Source organism: Mesitornis unicolor, unplaced genomic scaffold (assembly GCF_000695765.1).
Source record: "Mesitornis unicolor isolate BGI_N332 unplaced genomic scaffold, ASM69576v1 scaffold10622, whole genome shotgun sequence".
NCBI classification, from domain to species: domain Eukaryota; kingdom Metazoa; phylum Chordata; class Aves; order Mesitornithiformes; family Mesitornithidae; genus Mesitornis; species Mesitornis unicolor.
In genome coordinates, this window is record NW_010171216.1 from 40116 (window position 1) to 62237 (window position 22122).

The 22122-nt window shown below is 34.0% G+C and overlaps 1 protein-coding gene across 1 annotated transcript in view; it reads left to right on the forward strand.

Moving 5' to 3' along the window:
* Nucleotides 1-19075, forward strand: part of LOC104537160 (diacylglycerol kinase beta-like) — a gene marked incomplete at both ends in the record, with an annotated part of 57524 nt that extends 38449 nt beyond the window's left edge. Inside the window, 4 exons of the mRNA XM_010179964.1 lie at nucleotides 2783-2857; nucleotides 13949-14034; nucleotides 16331-16420; nucleotides 18915-19075. Of these exons, the coding sequence (XP_010178266.1) occupies nucleotides 2783-2857; nucleotides 13949-14034; nucleotides 16331-16420; nucleotides 18915-19075 (412 nt within the window). The remainder of the gene's footprint in view (nucleotides 1-2782; nucleotides 2858-13948; nucleotides 14035-16330; nucleotides 16421-18914) is intronic.
* Between the last annotated feature and the right edge of the window lie 3047 nt (nucleotides 19076-22122).

Genomic DNA, 22122 nt, shown 5'->3' on the forward strand with positions numbered 1-22122 from the left:
TTCAGTGTCTGTGCAGTACAGTTTGATGATATCTTTGACCTTTGTTGTTTTCAAATAGCTTTGGTTCAGAGAATCTCTTCCCTCCTACTCTCTGATTAGTCTGGCTTTCTAAGCTTTCATTTAGCATTGAGACAAAATGTAGAAGCAGTTTCAAATTATCATTTTTCAAATGTTGTATGTCTAGGAGAGAACACTGACATTTTTTTACTCTTGGGAAGGAGTCCTTGGCTTCTTTCTTCTCTGCCATTAGGGTTAAATTAAGCCTATACTGACTACATCTTGAATAGTCTGATGAATGAAGATGCATCCCATCATTGACACAAGGCACTGCTATGGCCAACTTCTTCCATGGGGTAGTCAACTTTACTGCCATTTTTGAATTGCCAGCAGGTTTCTGTCCCTCTATTTTTTTTCTCTCTCTAAAGAAATGATCTTACGGCTTCAGAAGATGGCTCGGTCTAACTCAGCTGAGGGTGCACTCAAGTATTTTCTTCCACAGCAGACCTATTTATTGAAAGATGATCCCAACCCTCTTGACTGCTCTTGCTGTAATTTTCTGCCTCCTTAGTTATGCTAGTGCAGCTATTCTGAGGTTCATATGAGATCATGGATATGATTTAAGTGAAGGGAAAAAATTATAACGGAGAAACTTTTCTGAGGATTTGTATTTTAAATTGAACCTGTTTAGTTTTCCAGATCACAGAATAACCTCGCCAATGGTTATAGAAGCACAGCTGTTGATAAACTGTATTGTGGGTTAAGAACCAGTTGGAGGTGGTAGTGACAAGTGGTAAATTAATGAACTGTCTTTGTTAATGAAAAAAAACTATCTTTCGGGGCATTACACTGCTTCATGGCTTTGTCTGCACAAATCTGCAGTCACAAGGAAACCATGTCCAATTCCTTCCTTACGTGCAAGATATTAAGGGATGTGTCAGTATTAGTAGGCTGTTTGGTACTGTTGGTATAAAACTGGAAGACTGAATTCCTGTCCATTTCCTCATCTTGCATGTGAATGGCATGCACTGATTCAAGCAGGATTCAATGTAACCTCTTCGTTATTGCAGGTGGACTTCTGGGGTTTGTCTAGAAATATCTTGCTCTCTCTTTATTAAGAAGGATTTTATAGCATTTCACTGATACCTGACAACAGTGTTGTGTATGTAGGTAATGGATAATATGTTTTGTTGGCACCAAACTTTCAGGCAAATAAGTCTTAAGCCTTTTGGACTTCATAGCAATATGTGACCTTTTATAGGCAGCTACACGAATTAAATTAACTGCAACTTTGACTAGGTTAAATCCTATATGTCACTGTGAAGCAGCTTACACATACTAACTAAAACATTAAAAATAGGATCCTTTTACATGGGTAAGATGCTGCAAATGAAATGAAAATATGCTGTGTTGCAAATCTACTGTCAAATGTCTGATTAATTCGCGTTGCAATCATTGACAATGATGTGTGCATGCTTGCAAAGTGAAACCAGTCATTTCACATTGACTTTTTCTGTCAGGAATGACATCAGGAATAGATTGTGCAAGTGTTTGAATATAGTGCTTTATAAAGAAGCTGGTATCGCTAGATAATTGAGAAGTTAAGAAAATGTTGCAATTTGGCAATTTTAGAGATAATTATAAATTTGTTTGTATTCAGTATTCTTACACCCTTGTCTTCCACCTAGTCTGATAAATTATGCATTACTATTAAGAAAAAAAAACAAACCAAACAAACCTCAATGTGCACATAGATTGTGTCTAGACAGTTTTATTTTGCTGAATTTGAAAATGTGGACATTTTAACTTCAGATTCAGCTCTTATGCTTCTATTTTATTTAAAGCAGTAAAAAGAAAGGAAGAGATACTTCAGTGGAAAAAGAAATGCTTTCTTAAAAACATTATGGCCTCAATCTGATTAATATTTTAAACATTAAAATTAAAAACAAGAAATAAATTTATAATTTAAACTATGCCATAGTTCCCAGGTACATATTTATTCATTGTGAGCTCCAAAGCTTTCATGTGCTTACTTGTTTCTCTGGAAGAAATGAAGCAGCTACCACATTGCAGTCAATGTTTTTAAAATATTCTGCCATTTAAAGAAATATTTGCTGGGATGGGACAGCAAATGGGGTCACTTATGGGTAGGACAATGCTTTTCACGCTATGTCAATAAAGTGCTTCCTGTTATTCAGCTAATTTTAAAATACATGTAATTTAAGTAAAACAATGATTTTGAATCTTTTTAAATTTTCTTCCTATTCAAATATAATCCAAAGGAGATGTAGTTGACAGTATATTTGCTTTTTTAAAATGTTGTTCAACTTACGGTGTTGTTCAACATTTTTGATGGGTGTCAAAGCCAGTTTGCTTTTGCTATTAATTATACTTGTTATTCTGTGTTAGCAATAAATGTCGAGAATAAATCTCTCCTTTACCATGAAGTTACTTTAATAGAAACCAATATACTCTTCCAAATGCTTTTTTGACTCACCTTTTCTTGTGTCATTATACCTTCTTATCCTTTTTTTTTTCTGTCTATATACAGCATTTGAATTGTAGATAGCTTGTAGCACTTTTGTCTCAATTTTATGCCCACAATACACTGTATGCATGAATTATAATTACTGTGTTCAAATAATAATTTTTTTTTGTAAATGAGATCCTGCCATTTAATTAATTCTAGTATGTGTTTATTTCTTTAATTCTATGATTGATCACTTTAAAAAAAAATCCAAACATGTAAGTAAATATTTTCTCCTTGTCTCTTTTACCTCTTCAGAATTTATAGAAAATTTCAGTACCTTTTAAATCCTCGTCAAGTTTATAGTCTTTCTGGAAATGGACCAATGCCAGGGTAAGTCTACAGTTAATATTATTACCAGGAACTCATTTAATAAAATGCTACATAATCAAATGAACAGAGTGAGGCATGTTTTGAATGTATCAACACTACAGGCCTCTGAATGGGCTGCAGAAATTTGCAGGTATTATTTGTTTAAATGTACAAATAAAACTACACATCATGTGTTTTACTGATAGCTATGAAGTATTTTATAAGAACTGTGTGATAAATTTTATTCTGTTTTCAGCTTTTACTGCTGTATCAGCAACCAGAGTTCATATGGTTGTTACTTCTCTGTTACAAATATTAAGCAGCCTCAAAGAATGATCTGCAGGACATATATTTATTTTACCTAAACATGTATGTGGACCTATGTATGTGTCTGTGCAATATATTTATGTATTTTACACATATATATTCTTATGCTTGTCAAATATAGAAGGTTGTTTAAAATTATGGTGGCTGCTCACTCCTTATCAGCTCCATAATCTTGGGGATGTAGCAGGCAGAAAATGACTGGTTATGCTGGCAGTGACTCTTTATTGGGACTGAAGTGTTACCTGAACCAGGTAGTGTTGCAGTCACTCACCTAACACACTTCCTTCATGATTCTTCCTAATTTGCATTCATGTGAGGGCAGGAGAATTGCAGTATATCAAATACCAGCTTTTGCCACCTGAAATAGTCTCCTTTTTCAGTAGTGAAAAAGAAAACAGACAGACCAGCACTGAACATCTGGTCTGTGTAACATTCTGTATGTATTGGATGGTATTTAGTTGCATTACTGATATACAAAATTTTACACCAGTGAGAAGAATTGCAAAAGGGTATTAGGAGATGTATGTTCACTGACAATGAAGTTTACACTGTTGCTTGAATGTTGTGGGGTTTTTTTTAATCTTGGCTATTTTTATTTGTTTAGTCTTTTTTTCTTTGAAGTTGGAGGAAAGTAAGATGAAGGTGGAAATGTATTTCAGTTGTCAAATATATATTGCTGGAAAGAGTATGCTCTGACAGTTTCTGCCAGTACTTCTGGTTTTAATGCCAAATATACAGGAAGCTATTCTCTATTAAAAACATTCTGCATCAGCTGTCCATTCATTTATTGTGATAGACTTTGGGATGTGTATATCATTTATGAAAGTGAAAAGCAGATTGAGCCAAATCCTTTTTGAAGTTTATATTCTCAGGATATATTGTGCAACAGTGTGGCTAATGTGCAAGCTGCAGAATGGTGCAAAATCTCCTCAAAAAATGAAATAATGACATGAATTATTTCTTTGATACCTGGAATTTTATCCTGTACCTGAATGCTGGTGCTGTTTTATTACTCAAATGATATTGTTGTTTGTGTTTTGTTATGCTAGTCTTGAGATATATAGAAAATTAATCTTAGTCCAAAAAGTAAGTAGAATAGAAAAATAGCATCAAGTTATTTCAGAAATGCATAGGGAATTTTATCTGAGACAAAACTAGTAACCAGTATTTTTTTACATATGGTATAATCGAAATGCCATACTAGAGATTGATATAACAGCTTTTGAAACAACTGATATAACAACTATAGAAACAACTGATTTTTTTGTTGTTGTTCAAATTAATCTTATTTCATTGAAACTTTAAAAAAAAACATCAAACCTCACTTACTGACTGCATTTCTGTCTATTACTGACTTCTGATTTTCATGTATCTTGTGATGTAAAGGACAATGTATTTTAAGGCAGAAGCACAAGAGGGCAGTGTTAAGTTCAAACTGAAAGCCTGCACTGAAGTGATTTAAACTTCAGACTTTTGAACCAGGACAGTGTTTCATAGAAAATACTTTCAATTTCTCTTCCTATTAGATATCGAAATAGTTTTACTTCAGAGTCACTTTGAAGAAATTTCTAATTAATTTTCAAACAGACACTGCATTTTATTGCGCTTGTTTTGGTATATTTTTTGCTTATTCCACAGCAATGAATAATCCTAAATTTCCAGTTTATCTCCTGCCATCACTTCTTGCCCCTAGCAATACTATGTAGGCTGCATATAATTTGTCCCTTAAGCAAGCAGTTGAATAAACTCTCTATTTCACTTAGCAGTCCTTGTTTCCCTTTCTGTGAGAGCTGGATTCCCTAATAAAACCTGCCCATCTATCCATCTGTCTACTCAGTCATCCATCTCTATAACGCCAGTTATACTGGATTGTCAATCAAAATGTAACATTTGTTTAATATTGTCATAAATGTAATTTAGATTGAAGTGAAAGAGAGTGGGGAATTATACAGCACAGAGGTAAAAAGGTGTATTATTTGTGCAATTACTGTTACTGAGTGGAAAGGTATAAACATAATTATTCTAAAGCATTTAATATTATTGTAATACATTTTAATTTAGTTTATGTTGAGATTTTTTTTTTTAATACTAATTTCAGACATATTTACTCGACCTATAGAATGTTTATAGTATTAGAGTAGAATTTGCATGCTTTTACTAGAGTAAGCTGTCTGGTTTAACCTGTAAGGTAATGTTTTTTATTTATGATAGTATTTTTCTCACAGGCTACTGTCATCAAACAAGAAGATAACATTCACAAGTTTTTGAACTCAAGTTCCAAACATCTGTGGCTAACATGAATTAACATTTACAGTTCATTTCTGTCAAAAATCTAAGTGTCTCCTGTTTAGATAACAGGTAGAAAGACAAGAGAACTGGCAGAACAATAAAATCCTAAATCTTGAGGGGACTGTGAAACTGTTGTATTTTCTTTTGTTAACGTCAACAACTCAATCACTAGGTCTTTTATTCTTCCTCTCAGTGGGATAACCACATTCTGTGTTGGAATAAAGGGCTTCTTAGCAGACCTGAGCTGGATTAGAGTTAAAATAATCTTTGATCAGAGGAAGAAAGGCCACTAATGGAATCTCATATTTTAATTTCTTTGAAATTTGGAAATAATACATTTCATTTTCCCTTTCAATCCTCTCCCTTACAAACAAACAACAAAACAAACCACAAATACACAAAACAAAACACCACATCCTCCCTCATTTCATAATATTAGCTATTGTGCATTTTTTTATAAATATACCGGTGTGTAGCTTCTTAGCATGCCTAAGCTAAGGTTTTTGGCACTGTTTATGTCAAGGCTCGCGTATATAATCTATATAAAAATATGTACATGATGCAAATAAATTGCTCAGCAGCCGACTCTATTTCCTTTCCAACATCAGAAACAGGCCTGCTAAGAGGCCTGAAAATCAAGGAGCTCTCAGCCAAAGGGGAACAGTACACTTTAAACACTGGTATGGTAATTAATGGTTTAGCTGTTCTTTGTTTGGAAGTAGTGAGATATGGGTGAGCTGGAGAAACCCTGTAAGCTTTGCAGCTGAACAGAGGTATAAAAGGTACTTCGCAGTTATAGACTCCCAGCGTTAACAAAGTGACGTGAAAATTGCCAGGCTGATACATTGTGTAATTTGTGCCTAGCACTTGTGTTTTTGGCCTTGAAAAGAGTTTCCCTGTTTGGTTGTTACATCTCTATAGGAGTCTTTTACTTGTGACAACAACTGTTGTGGATTTAATGATCTTGAAGAATCTGAAATTCAGTTATTGTTCACCTCACAGAGAGGTAAATAATAGATGGATGAATAGCAGTCGAGCCACAGACCCACATGACTCTGTAGAGAGGTCACCATTTCACGAAGACTTTGTCCCTCTGAAAAGGCTGCCATTCCCTTAAGTCTCTATTATTTAAACTGTCTAATTTATGTTATTTTTATACTCTATTATAGAAATTATATCCACAAAAGTTGTATTTCTTTGTAGCTCCCTTAAGCATTTAATTCAGAGAGCATATATTTTTTTTAAATTCTATCTGCAAGTTTACCTCAACAGGCCTTTTTAAATCTTAAATTCTGTCCACTTACAAAATGCCCGAGACAGCCAAACTGAATCCCTACAACTTACTCTGTAATTTAGTTGGGAATCTGCAGCACCTGGGCCTTTATAACTTCACAAAGCAATAGGCCTATTTTGAAAATTACACTATTTTCCCTGATTATTGGAATTGATTGCTAGAGTATTTCTTTGCTGTTGGACATTTGGAGTATACAGAGTATTGTGGGAAGACATAAACGCTAAGAATATTTTTAGAATATAATAACTGCATAGTTATTTTCTCCTGAACAAAACCTTGAACTTGGTCCATATTTCTTTGGAAGAATTACATTTTTGCCAAAGAATGGCAAAGCAAGCCATAGTGGGTTGGTTGTACTCTAATGATTCAAGTTTAAGTTGTGCACCATAAATCAGTAGTACTTAGAACTCAGTAAGTCTTCACATGTGAAACTTAAACTTTGGGTTTAGAGAGATATTTTAAACAGCTGTTTAACAATATTTTTACTTGTATGACATCTGTGGTGTTTGCTGCATACATAGCACAGTCTTTAAATATTGTATGTATCGCCAACTTCCACTCCTGTCTCAGTCTAGACTTCCAAAGTTGTGAGCCAGTTTCAGTCACCTCTCTCTTAACCCCTGTAATTGTTCAGTACTGGGTTTGCCACACCCTTATAGCCTTTGTCTGAAATCTATTTTAGAAGCCTCTGCCACATCCTTTAGCCTGCTTATTAGTTTGCTCTTGTCTCCTTGCATTCTTGATCTGGTTCTCTTTTCTCAGTCACCCCAATTGACTATCACAGTAAAGTTACTTCTGAATGTATGACATCAGGCATCTTTCCTCTGCCCACTGCCCAGCACACATTGATTGACTTTTCCCATAAATTGTTCTGTGTTTCTTCTTCTGACTGGCATAGCCCTTTCCCAAATCTGCAAGGCTGCTGTCCATCTTGTGGGGATTGTGGAGATAAAGCAAATTTCATTCTTGCAGGAATCAGGGGTTTGACACTACTGTTATTTTTCAGTATCTGTATGAGAATGATTTGGAGCCATCTGCTGACAATAATACTTTACTGTAGAAAAAGATTGATGTACATATTAAGCTATATTTAAGGAAGACATAAGTTTTGGTTGGACAGGGCTTTGAGCAACCTGATGTAGTGAAAAATATCCCTCCCTGTGACAGGAGGGTGGGACAAGATAATCTTAAATGGTACCTTCCAACCAAAACCATTCTATGATTCTATCATATTAATGGTATTTTTGAATGTGAAGTATATCATATGGACAATGTATTCAATGTTGAGTACCTGAAAATAAAATGTGCCCTATATTTATGTAGTCCCTCAGTGTTCTGTGTGATCACACAGAGAAGGATTGAGATCTTGTTTCCGTGAATGTGCCACTGTGGTTTTTACCAAGCCTGTGATTTGAAATTGGCAGCTACCTTTGTCATGTTTGAATTGAAAACAGTAGTTTCAGCTGCAATATATGAATATACAAGTTAACTTTTGCACATTAAAATGGCATTCCAGGAGTAGAAGATATTGCTCCATGCAATGATAAACTGGATTTATTGAAACTTTTTTTTATTAGAGTGATTTCCTGGAATTACTGCCTCATGAATAGTGTCATTACAGTATACAGAAAACTGTAACTGAGAGTTGTAATGCAGTTAAAGTGTGTATGTTGGCCAGTTACATGGCCAGCTCAGCTTGGCAGTCTAGAAGAGGAAAAACTGTGTTTAATTTTCATTCATATACTCAAGTAAGTATACTGACCAGTTGTCAGGGCTTGTATATGCTTTGTTTACTAAAATGGCAACAACATGGTCACTACAGTAAAGGAGTAAACACTGCAACAGTGCAATTGCTTTGTCTTTCATCTTCATGCATTCCTCTGGACAGTTGGTTTGTGAAGACTCAGTGGTGAGTTGAACATCTAAATTAGTGAAATTGCTAGATTAAACTCAGCATTTTAAATTCACAAGTGGTCAAAGTTTCTAAGTTACAGGTCTCACCTTGAAGTGTGAGATATCTATCAAATTGGTCCTTTGTCAACTTAAGTCTGTTAATGAATGTTTAGCATGTTCTAATTTGCTTTGAGCTGGTGATATTTAGGGTGAACACTTATCTTTCATTCACTTTCATTCACATGAAGCATAAGTTCTATTCCAATGTGCAAATGTCATGCAAATCCACTTGTAATTATCAAAGTGGTAAGTTCTAGATTCCATTCATTAAAATTTCGATAATATTAGTGTATTTTATTTATGCCACACTTTATGAAAAATAAGTATTTGTTGAATATACTAATTTTACGTATTTATTGGTTCAATATTATTGTCTCAACACCTTTTAGGCCACTCTGCTTTATTATTGCAAATACAGAAGTTTTGAAACAGAAGTCATAACAAATAACTATGATTTACAGAGAAACTGTATTAATAATGCAGAGCTTCTGAAGTCCTCTATCTTGCAGCTGATTACAATTATATGCAAGTATTGTAACTGACAAAGTTCATGTACTGTGTATTGTAATATCAGCTGAGAAGCTGTGAGACAGAAGTATTTACAAATTTTAACTGATCATCTATTTCAAAATTATTCTCCTTTTCCAAAAACTGAATCTAAATTACTCAGAGGTAGCTTTAAAATTGGCTCAATTAAAATGTGTTTAAGCCAAAAGATATGGAGTAGTTCTAATACCATTTAGAGAATTTAAGAGAAAATTTCTCTAATGTAGGCAGTTACTAAGTTGCGTTCCCTTTTTTTTGCACTTTTATCTTCTCAGCAGTGAAGGAATTTACCAAGTTAAATAGTGTGTTTGTATCCACTTATAATTTGCAATTTACCTTACATTTAGCTGATACTTATCCTGAGATACCAGCATCAGTGGATTATTCTTTGCTTGGGCTATTGACAGTTTTAATTTTTACTTCCACTCTGAGTGAAAACTGGCTGAAGGATTTCACACAGTGCTGTTGTTATGCCACCTTATGTGGTTTAGCACCTGTAATCTCTGCATAGTGCCCTGCTTCTGGGTATAAGAAAAAACGCCATGTGCAAGTACCTAAATAGAAAGCATTGCAATTTCTGTTTTAAAATAGTTTTATTGTGAGTGGGACAGGATTTCCTAAAACAATTCTATAAGAATAAGGGGGGGTGGGAGGATATCTTTGCATAAATCTATCAAATGCATGATTCAACAGCAAATAGTTAAGTCCTGTAGCACTGATGTTTTATTCATAAAAAGTTTCTTTGCATTCATATGGATTTGATGAGATGATTATGAAAAACTGAATTAGAGTAGTATAGGTAGTTGAAACAGTTGCCATCTTTCAGTGAAAATTACTAGTTTATCAGCAGAAATTCAATAATTTACTATGTGTGTGATCCTTGCTTCTGGCAAAATAAAATAAAAATAGACTGGTATCAAACACCTTCAGTGGTTTAAATTTATTTACTTAGGTTTAAATTTATTTATTTATAGGAAACTGGATCAGGGAAGGCTAAAGCATGTCAATTTACAAGGGAGGATAGGGATAGGTTTTCTAGCTCAATCTTATGACTGAACCCATTTACTATGTTAATTATTGACCATGGACTAAGGATTATGTGTGTGCTTATGAAATTTGTAGAATATTAAAAGTTAGGAGATACTGTAATAAAAAAGGAAGCTGCAGTTTAATGATAAAAAAATTTGATCATCAGGCAAGAATTAGATAATCTTGACAATTTTGATGATATAAATACAATCATATATAATCATAGAATCATAGAATGGTTTAGGTTGGAAGGTACCTTAATAATCTCATGTAATCCACATTTAGATATTGGTTATATTGACCTTTCTCAGTAGGAAGAAAAATCATTTATTAAGAATTCACCTAGCAAAAACATCCTGCTGTCTTAAGGCCTTGCTATACAGCCATACTTTTTTTTTTCTCTTAGCCTTCCTGTGCATTATTATAGTTGTGGCTTTTCATCTTTTACTTCCAAATGTATCAGGAGATTTGTTTGTCCTGTGACAGGAGATGTTAGCAGAAGTTCTGCTGATCTTTCTTGTTGCCTTTTTGCCAGTGGCTGAAGAATAGGTGTAACTTTGGTTATCACTTTGGAAGTGATATATTAAATGATTCTGTGTGAATTACAATATTAATTCATTAGGTACCAATAAAATACATGTTTTGAAGTTTCTGATTTACCTGTTTCTCATATTCTATTTAGTGTCTGTTAAAGTTATTGACATAAATTTTTGTAACAGTTATTGATATAATGGACATTTGTCCTTTCTACTTAATCTCATACTTGTCATATTGTGCAAGGTAAAGAATAATAATCTAAATTGTTTAGAAATAACACTGATTTTTTTAAAAGTAAAGATAAAACTTTTGGGGAAGAGACCCACTGTAAGTACTGTTTTATATTTTTGTATTATTTGATGTTTATTATTGATTCCTAAAGTTCTTGTCCAATTTGAGTTCAAGAAAATAGGACTAAATTTTCTATTCTGGTTCTTTACTTCAGTGTGACAGTGCACAAAGTCTTTACTATGATGTCAGTTTTTTAAGTTTCCACTTCATACCACTTTGACTAAGTTCTCCTACAATTTTGCTTTTCAAACCATATAAAAATGTTATGTAGATAAGAGGTAACAGGTGCTATTAAAACTGTAATTGACTAAAGCTGTTTTGATAGGCAATACTTAGTCTTTACTTTGAGTTCTATTAAGAAATCTGTCAAATTCTTTCATTACAATTATGCTACTTACTGAGTTTGAATGAAACCTTATAAACAGAAAACCGTGTTCCCTTCCCAACTCTTAATGTAGGCTGCACATTCTAATTCAATGAATGAGATTTATTTACATATGTAATTATATAACTATATTTGATTTTATAAATTAATTTGATTTTATAAATATTTATATTTGTTATAGTATATTTAGATACACTATATTTATGTATGCAGATATACAATGTAAAGTGTATTATACCTTATTTTTATGTATTTTATGTATTACGTGTTTATATAATGTAAAAAGAAAAAGTCATGTGAACTTAATGCTGTGCTATGAAATTGTTCAAAAAATGTACTGTGTATGAATATAAAATGCTGCAGGGGAAATATGAATGAAGCTTATTGAGATTTTTTTAGACAATCTGGTTTTGTCAGACTCTTCAGTTCCCCACTTTCTTGAAAATTATACTTTTTTGATGAGCTAAAAATCAGTCAATACAAAAAGAACGTTTGGTACCAATATAGTAAGGATGCTTGTTTATAAAAAGGGAGATGGAGATTTCGGTCTATGTTCTACCTATCTGGATTAATGCTAGCATCAACCCTGTACTTTTGGTGGTATTGTTTGTTTGTTTGTTTTCCAAGACTTTCTTTTTGACATCTGGTACAGGCAGTAGAAATGCTTAAATATTTATAGAAGTTAGTAGCCTGCCATCACCTCTGGGCTATAATTTGATGTTAAATTAATCTGAAATACCCTCAGTATATAATTAAATCTCCTAACTTTCTGCAGCCCCAACACATTGGGTTGAAGTGGGAATGCTGGTGATGGGAGGCATTTGTCTCTTTCCAAGGTCTGATGAAGTGCCAGAGATGCACACCTGTGGGCCAGGGTATATCTCAGTGGTAGGTCGTGACTTCCAGCAGAGGGTCTTTCTGCATATGTGCTTATGAGAAGATTGTACCCCAAGTCTGCCTAGTCAGATTTGGTACATGACATTTTGGAGGAGAAGAGATCTTAAAGCACTTGTCCGGGATGTGTGAAGTATATCATATGAGGTGAGAAGGGCAAAGCAGGGTTTAACACAGAATGGGTAAGCATCCTTCAGACATTGTACCTAACACCTGAAATTGTCTAAGAACCCTTCTGAGCAGAGAAAATTAGAGGGAGTGGGTCAACTATGTGATGGGCTTAATTCTACATAGCTTTGCTAACTTTGAAATCTTGGTCTAAAACTAATAGAACAAGAAGTTGTCCTGTCATCTTCTACACTGTAAATAACTTTGATCACTGTGCTTTTTGTTTCCTTCTCCTCTGCTCTTTCTTTTGCTCTGTAGTTTTTCATGTGTTCCTGATTTTATCAAGAGGCCTAAAAGAAATTTTAAAGGGACAAGAACACCATTCTCTGTGCAGCATTAAATTTTCATATGGAAAATAGCTTTAATTAAGCACTTGAAAATTATTGCGTGTATTTATTTGCATTTAATAATTTGAGTACAATGTACTAATTGTGCACTTGTTAGGAGACTGCAGTTTATATTATCAAATCTAGTCACTAACATAGAATATGCTTTAAGCTGTCTGACACTAATGAACGGAATATATGTGAGTGTGCATACACACACACACAGACACACATATGGCAAGATTACTGAAAGGTTTTTGTCTAGTGACAATTATGTTTAAGGACTAATTTCAGTATGTGTGAAAAGCTATGCTGAAAAGATGCTTTTAAATTTAAAATATTACAATTTAGAATTGTTTTGGTATAGCTTTGCTCCTCAGCATTGTGGAACATTGGTATTGAGTGAAGTGGTTAATGAGGTGGTGATATTGTCCCACACCTGATGGATATGGAAGGACAAACAGCCAGGCAAATATTTCCAAAGATATTTAACTTCTAAAATATGGTTTGTATGACAGTGGAACGGATGCATTCAGTCTGATGCTTACTCATTTTGGTTTAAACCATGATGCAAAGTTGTTTTTTTATCAAAACAAAATGCTCAGCTTATTATGTATTAGTGTATTGTCAGAGTATGCTGTATTCATATGCTTTCATAGCCAGCACCTCTCAAGGAAATACTGTGGCTAATACATTTAGCCACTTTAGTCTTTTCTGTCTGGAGAGACTACATATCCACTTACAACTAGGTAAACAGATAATGTTTTCTGACAATAGTTTCAAATAAGATTTGAACTGAAACAAAGATTTGCATTAACCATCAGTTCCGAACTATTTCTAGTATTAGTGTACCATGGTAACCCTTGAATTAACAATTGCATATTAAAGTTTTCAGATAATAAAATGTTGGTTTGTATTTGTCTAAAACTTGAATGCATCATCAGAGATTATTATTATTTCAAATGTTCACTTGCCATTTTCTATTAAAAGAAATGTCTTAAGCCATAAAATGTTTACATAATGCACAGTGCATTTATGATAATTAACTAGATGTCTTCATTTACTGTTTTTAGGTTAAATTTTTTCCGAGATGTTCCTGAGTTCAGAGTATTAGCATGTGGTGGAGATGGAACAGTAGGCTGGATTTTGGATTGCATAGGTAATCAATAGTGTTTACATAGTTTTGCTTGACTCATCTTTTTCATTTCACTGCTCTTCCCTGTATATCAAAGTGTAGATACAGCTGGTTTAAAGAAGATTTTGTTCATTTACATGTTTGAAAAGTATTAGTTTGGAACATGTCTAGTTTTTTAGTATCCTTAAAAATAATAAACTCCAGTGTTTGTAGTCCTCCAGATTTCCAGAAAGCAAGAAATTTGAATCAATCTGTTTTAATTTAAGTTCAAAGTCTTTTCCCCAAACTGAATCAAATCTAAGTTGTTTGGTTATTTTTTTAAGACCATTTACCTTAGCTTGCTTGCTTTTGTAGTTACCAGATTTTTGTTTGTGCTCCATTATCCCATAGTGGAGACAATGCGCTAACAGGCATTTTAGTTTTGGAATTCTTTCAGTCAGTTGGCTTTAAAGTCCTCTGTACATTAGGAAGGACCAGAAGTCAAGATATCAAAGGCTTAAACTTCTCAAGGTTTATTAGGGAGACTCTCTTCCACACAATGTGATCATTTATTTGGCATTAGAGGAGAGGCAGAGGAAAAAAAAAGAGGGGGAATGTGTGACGATGGAAGTTAGGTAGGGGAGGAAGAGAGGTCAGAAGACTCGACTGAAAGTTTAGATGGAGCATTTAAAAGTCTGTGCTCTGTGGGAGGTGAGGACCAGAAAAACTTTTAAAGTTCAGTGAAAAGTAAAAATGATGTCATGGGGAACAGATGATAGGAAAGGCATATTTCTGATCTTGGCTTGAAAAAAAAAAATCTTTGCAAATGCAAGCTATTGGTTGTGACTCTCAAATAGCTTTCGAAGTCATAAATCAATGTGCATAAATATCAGATGTATTGCCTAAATTTGGAAGGGATGAAGTTTTGCAGCTGTTAATTGTGTCATCACTTTTTTCATGAGGTCTAAAATGTCATGCAGTTACTTTCAGTGGCATTATTTTAAAAAAACTTGCATTTTGTCCTAGTAAAATACAGTCTTCCGCAGCATTTCTTCTGGTACAGAACTAAGAAATTATTTGGAGGATCCAGGGTTTATTTGTTTCATAGATGTAGGAAATAGATTTTTCAATGCTGTCTTTTTAGCAAAGAAAAGCTCTTTGGCATGTAAAATTTATTAAATTACCTGTTTCAAGAAACAGACACTTTCTAGTTTGATCTTTTCTTCCCTGATCTCCTGATCTAAAAAGAGTCTTAGCTAAGAGCGAAGCAAGAGGAAAAGAAAGAAAAGGACAAAAAAAAAATCCACAAAAATGAAAAAAAACCCCTTTTTTCTCCTCAATTTGGCACTTTTAAACATTTTTTTAATTACTCTATTAAGTATTAAATTCTCTTAAAGATCTGCACTACACTGATATTGTAAATGTTAAATCTTTCTAAAAAATTGATGAGAGAAGTTCATAAATTACAAGATGGCCCTGCCACATCCATTGGAAACAAACTCCTGCTGAGAATTGCTGATAATTGTGCATCATTCTGTGAACAAAATAGTTTATTGTTTGACTATTCAAATATAACTCTTAAACTAGACATTCTACTTATTCCAATTAAATGGGAAATTTGATAAATTATATATTTGAAATATTGTTGTCCAGGGATTGTGAACAGAATTGGATTTTGAACAGAAATTTTTTGGCTTGAAATGCTAGAAAGGTACTGGTAAAATGTCATAAGACACTAGAAGTTCACACATTTCAAAATATAACTTGTTAAATACAAAATGCTGACTTAGAGACTTGATCAGATAGATCAATGCTCATTTTGATTAGCAGGTTTAATTCTTAAAGGGCGAACCCCCGGTGTTGGTTCCAAGATGTTCTAGGTAATAGTGCCTATGTGTAGACACGAATCCAAGTTAAACACAAATTTGAAACACATGAAAAAGCACAAGATTCATCTCATTATTCATGCCCTTAACTATTACTTTTTTGCATTCATAGCTGGGAAAGGCAGAGCTGAGAACAACAGAGAGTACAATATTTTCAGTCTTGGAAAGATCTAGAGTATCGTTGTTTATGAATATTTATCACATCTATGGGTTACAAAAGTCCTTGTGATAACATTCGAGTAAATAAAAATGAAGGATTGAATATTGACTGGAGAAGGGGCTGCATAATGGAGTGGCTTGGTGAAATGTTTTTTGCTGAGCAGGCAGCATAATCTCAGATACAAAACATGTTTCACTGTCTTTCATTGAAGCAAACCCGAGCATAGTTACTGTATCAGTACCATACAATGAGATTTGTTTGTTCCTTAGTTCTGTTTTTCCTTCTTTATTCACAGAGAAAGCAAACTTGATTAAGCATCCTCCAGTTGCTATCCTGCCCCTTGGGACTGGCAATGATTTAGCAAGATGTCTGAGATGGGGAGGAGGTAAACACAAATTAAAATCAATGCGTTGTGTAATTAATAAGAAAAAAGTAACTTTTGCATCAAAGTCTACTCTCAACACATTTCTTTTTTATGATGTATGTAAAGAACCATTATCACCTTTCCTCTTCTTGGAATTAGCTGTGTGTAAATGTTATATGAACAATTTTATAGATAATAAAGGTCATAATCGCTCTTCATACCTTGTTTGTAGCTTCTGCTGACACCAAAAAGGCTCCAAGGTGCAATGAGAGCAGTGTGTAGCTATTTGGTTGGCTTTTTACCATCTGTATTGCAGTTATTTGATCAGTATCTTATAAAGGGAGAATTCTTAAATGACTTTTAATTGGGGCTGTTCTGAAAGAGTTACTGAAAACAGCTAATAATGGGTTTGGAGTGGTTTCGTCTTTTTTAATATTCATAAATATTAAATGAAAAATGTGTCTCAACCTCAGACTAGTTCCTTTGATCCACTACCTTTCTCTTCTTATACAGAGGGTTCCAGACAGTAAGTGCTGTGGTGCTATTTATTAGGAAATGAGAAGGCAAAGAATGCTGAAAGGACAATATATGTGAAGTTAAACCTTTAATACCCTTTGCCTCTTTTCCTGGATGAGGGGAGCCTTACTCACAGCTCCTCCAATAACTTTATTCCATTCAGAATTTTCTTTAGAGGATAACCTGAAGGAGACAAAGAAGAAAGTCTTGAGCAAGGCTCAATCCCTGGTGAAAACATGTTAGTTTTTGGGCTCACATCCAGTTCTATTTCAGGTCTTAGTTGTTTCAATTGAGATGTTGTGTATTTGGAACTTGGCTGTTTATGTGGAACTTCTTAGCCTGTGTAGATATCTCTTCCTTCTTATGTCTCACCATAGCAAGTTTCCTTTCCAAATATCTGCCTTGTTACCAGATAGTCTTTAGCAAATTCTCAGTAGTTTCAATGCTATGGAACTTCTTTGATAACAATGATGTTCTGTCAGATCATTTAAGAACCTCCTTTATTTGTCATGACTGGTGATTGTTTTTTCACATAGTCTTAGGAAAGAAAAGAAGAAAAAACAACCTAAAACCCAGTCAGATCAGCCTTGCTTCAGTTTCTGAACAGTTCATGGAGTGAAAGCATAATTCAGGTTGGAAGGGGTCACAGGTGTCACAGGAAGCCCAATCTCTAGTCCAGTCTCCTGTTCTAAGCAGGGTTGTCTATGAGAGCACTTGATTACATTAGTCAGGGCTTGTCCTTCCGTTCACTTCTATTTTTTTACCTTCTGTTTTGAGTGATTCCATTTGGACTAAAGTAGAAAAAGACAGTATGAATATATTCTGACTTTCATCATTCTTTGCCCAGTTGCTTTGTGGTAGGCAATGCCATAACACACGTTTTCTGGAGCTTCCATAGATGGGAGAGGAGACAGGGCTTCTAGAAACTAAATTGCTGGTGAATGATCTCAAGGATGCAGACAAATGGAATTGCTTATGCTGCTGTTATGCAGTGATTGGCAGTAGCTAACAAAAACATACTATAGAACCGTAAAGAAGTACATCAGAAATGGATTTTGAGCAGGGACGCTTTGAATAGCTTTGCTTGCTAAACCTGTTAATGATCCAGGAAGTATGTATGGCTTGAATATGAAAATTTATTTCTGATTTGAAGGAGGAATGAATCCACATATGTTAGTTATCTATTTTAAAGTAATTTCATGTGAATAGTGTTCAGATTTGATAGTGTCATTTAGTAAAATCACTGCATTTTTTAGGTGTGCACACACATGTATTGTATGTTGTTTACACACTCCTGACTATACACAAAATTTCTACTGAGTTCAGTGTACAGTGTAGTGAACTACTACCACTACTAGTGACTTATCTAAAGATATGTGAGTGCTGCTTGGAAAGTAGGAGCTCTCCACAGAGTAGGATGAGGCATATGAAAGATGGAAAAATGATAGTTCTGCTGATAAGTCATCAGTTATGAATTTTGAATGTTGGATTTGTTGTGCTAAACCATGTTGAAACAATTAACAAAAAATAGTACACAGCTTTTAAACTTTGTCACTTGTTAGACTTTATCAGGAAAATCTACTGTATGTCTTTTTTTCCATAAATTTTAAAATCAAGAGAATTTAAATATTAAGATTAATTTCATAGAACATTTTGCAAAGTATAACCTTAGCGTCTTGGGTAACTGCTGCAATAGTTGGGAAAAATCAAGGGATTGGCGAGTTCTTAAGATTGAATTATTTTCTCCAGTATGAATCTGATGCCCAGTTATATCTGTAGAATTAATTTAAGTTTACATTAATTTAGCTGAGGGAAGAAATCAGTTCTGTGTTTGCACTCTGTTTAATGACAGGTGCTGGAAAATTGTCAATACTTCAAACACAATCCTGCTTTTCAGGTCTTGTATGTATAGTTTTCATTTTTCCAATCGTCTAGAAAAAGAAAGAAAAAGGAATGAAACATTGTGTTTGATTAAATAGCTATTTTTATGTTTTACTAGGTTATGAAGGTGAGAATTTGATGAAGATCTTAAAAGACATTGAGAACAGCTCAGAGATTTTGCTGGACAGATGGAAATTTGAAGTGATACCCAATGATAAAGATGAGAAAGGAGACCCAGTGCCTTACAACATCATCAATAACTACTTTTCTATTGGCGTGGTAAGACTTATGTTTATCCTTAAGCGATTTTCTTTTTCTGTTTTGAATAAATATTTAGATTGCATGTCATCAAATGAAGAACTGTTGGTTACAGATCATTTATAATGTTATTTTGCTAGTGAAATGAATACATAGATGACTGACAGCAATTTACATAAATTTACTTCTACACATTCAAACCAGAGTTATTTTTCAGGACCTTCTACCTTCCCATATATAAAGAAGATATTTGTGTTGTTCCTAATGGTTTATGAGCAGCCATTGCACTAAATTTATATTGTCATTATGAAGGTCCTATAAAAATATAAAGGAAAACTAATCACTTGATAAGAACTCTAAGTAATCTTTTCCATTAGTATTCACATAATCTGAACTGTTAAAAAGAACAGTGATGTTATTTCTTCAGGGTTGTTTTAAATAATAAAATAAAATAATAATACAAAAAAACCTCACAAGTATCTTCTTGGTTCTGTCTTCTGCGGATATTCAAAGTTAGAATTAATTATGAGGGACAGAGGTATAAGAAGCCCTTCATGTCCTAGGAACTGCATCTCTGGCTTGTGCTTCTTTACGGTTTCCCATTATATTTGCTGTCCACACAGCATATATGAGAGGAGTAAGGCATGTCCAGTCCGACTCTTCAGCCTTTTGCTTTGGATATGCTTTCAAACACAAGCAGAAGAGGGACTGTGATGAGGTCCAGATTTCACAGATTGAATAGTTTATAAATAAGACTTTTACCTGGGAGACAAAGTCTAATTAACTTGGGAACATGCCCTCCAACAGCTAGTGGTGGCTGTGATGAAATCAACTTGTTGCACATACATTACATTAAACTGTATAGTATTTTTTTATAAAAATAAAAATCCACTTTTACAGGATATCTAATTCTGCAATCCAGTGTTTCAAAATGCTACAGGAAAGTGTTTTAATGGGAAGTGCAACACACACTGTAAATCCAAGGAAACTAAGGATGTGTGCTTAGTTCATTTGATTGCTGTGCTTCAGCATTAACAAGGTTCCATACCAACTTTAAATGGTTGATGAAATTTTTACATATTAATTGCAGTTCTGTAATTTTGATATAGTGCCTATCAGCAACATGCAGAGACAGTCTATTTCTTAAAAATATTTCTTGGCTTCATGTACTGTGTAGTCCTAAATGTTGAAAAATAACAATTAATTAATCAGGTCTCCCCAAGATTAAGGTATTTAAGTAATAAAAAATTACTGTTGGGATTCTCTTTTTTTGCTTGCATAGTTTGGACTTTAGCCTCTTGTTCAAAGCAAATTCAGAGAACAACTAGATGCAACAGAATTAAGAGAAATTAGTATATAAAAATCTATAAATGCACCAAATGTAGTGCAAAATTAAGTTCATCTATAAGAGAGAAAGTGCAAACGAAAGTCTTTGGTTACAGGAAAAATATCCCATGATAACAGAAAATGCCCAGCACAGGAGGACATATTCAGTGACTTTGTCGGAAGGGAATATTGATACTAAAGCTCACAGATGAAGAAAGAAAATAAATGTGTTATACTAAGGAAGCAAGCAGGAAGTGTGAGTGAGGAGGGATGGGATTTTACACCTGTATCTTAATACAGTGCAATTTAAATGTTTCTAAAATGTAGAGTACCACCACAAGTAAAGACACAGCACAGAAACAAGAAATTGAGTGCTGAGTAGATACTGGAACATCAGTGGCCAGATCATAATACTATTAAGGACAACGTAAATTACTTGTAAGATAGTGCAGGGAAATAGCAGGCTCTGCTCTATATACCAGGACGTATATGTTCCATGGACAACCGGAAGACTCAGTTTTCAGTTAAAACCTTCAAATTCATGAGTTTATTAACACTAAGCTTATGTTTCTTCACATAATAGAATTATGAGCACCAGAAAATTATACCAGGAATAGACAATACAATTTGTTGCATTGAGAAAAGCTGCTAAAATTGTGAAGCTGCATTTTTGAAGGAGTAAGATCTGCCAAGTTTGTAATATGTAGAAATATGTAAAATGTTTGCTTCTCAGTTTCATTGGTGTGAATAAGATAAAGCAAATGGAGAAAATCTGAAATTGGATTTTAGACTTGCTGAAGTTATACAATTCATATATTAGGTAGCATTCATAAGAACTCTTGAAAAGCCAGGCAAAATGTGCTCAAACTTGGCTGCAACTGAAGTAAACCTAATTTCATTAAAAGCAATTTTATTTTATTTTTTTTTAGTACGTGGTGCTTAATGCAAACTTTGGCAAATACTGACCTGAGAAAGCAATAATCCACCACCATGTTGCGTGCTGGTCCATAGCTGCTGATACCCAAGAACATAACTGGTGCAAAGCCTATAGCAAAAAAATGTTAGTGCCACCTTCAGTGTTACATTAAGAGAAACCAATAGGATTGATATAATAGATTATGTTATTCATAGAACTGTAGAAAATCATTGAGTCATCTATCCATTCCTCTCCCTAAGGTAGCATCAGTGGAATTTGCCTAATTCTTGACAGATGTTTATCCAGTTTGTCTCTAGAAATTCCCAATAGAAGAAATGTCATTATTTGCCTGTGACTGTATTACTTTGTTGTCCTTACTCTGAAATGTATTTGTCATATCTAACCTGAATAGTCTTGGTGTAGCTTGGGCCTGGGTCATTTTGTCCTGTACAGAGTGGAGAAGGAGAACAAATTATTCCCTCTGTTAAACTACTTATTACCTACTAGAAGGTCTAGATCATCCCATAGTCTTGTGTTCTATAGCCTTTCTATCTCTAGTTTCTTCAACCTTTTCTCACGGACAGTGTTTTCTAGACAGCTGATCATATGTGTCACTTTTATCTGTGTTCAGATGAAACATGAGAATTCAATCAAATTACTCGCTTTGGTCCATATCTCTCTGAGACCATAATACTCCCAATTAGACACAGTGCTGCATTTGGTATTTTATCAGCACTGAATGGAAAAGAGGAATTAATTCATGTCTTGGAGAGGATACATTTTATTATGAAAAATCAGCCGCTTTAATATTAGCATGAATTTCTTT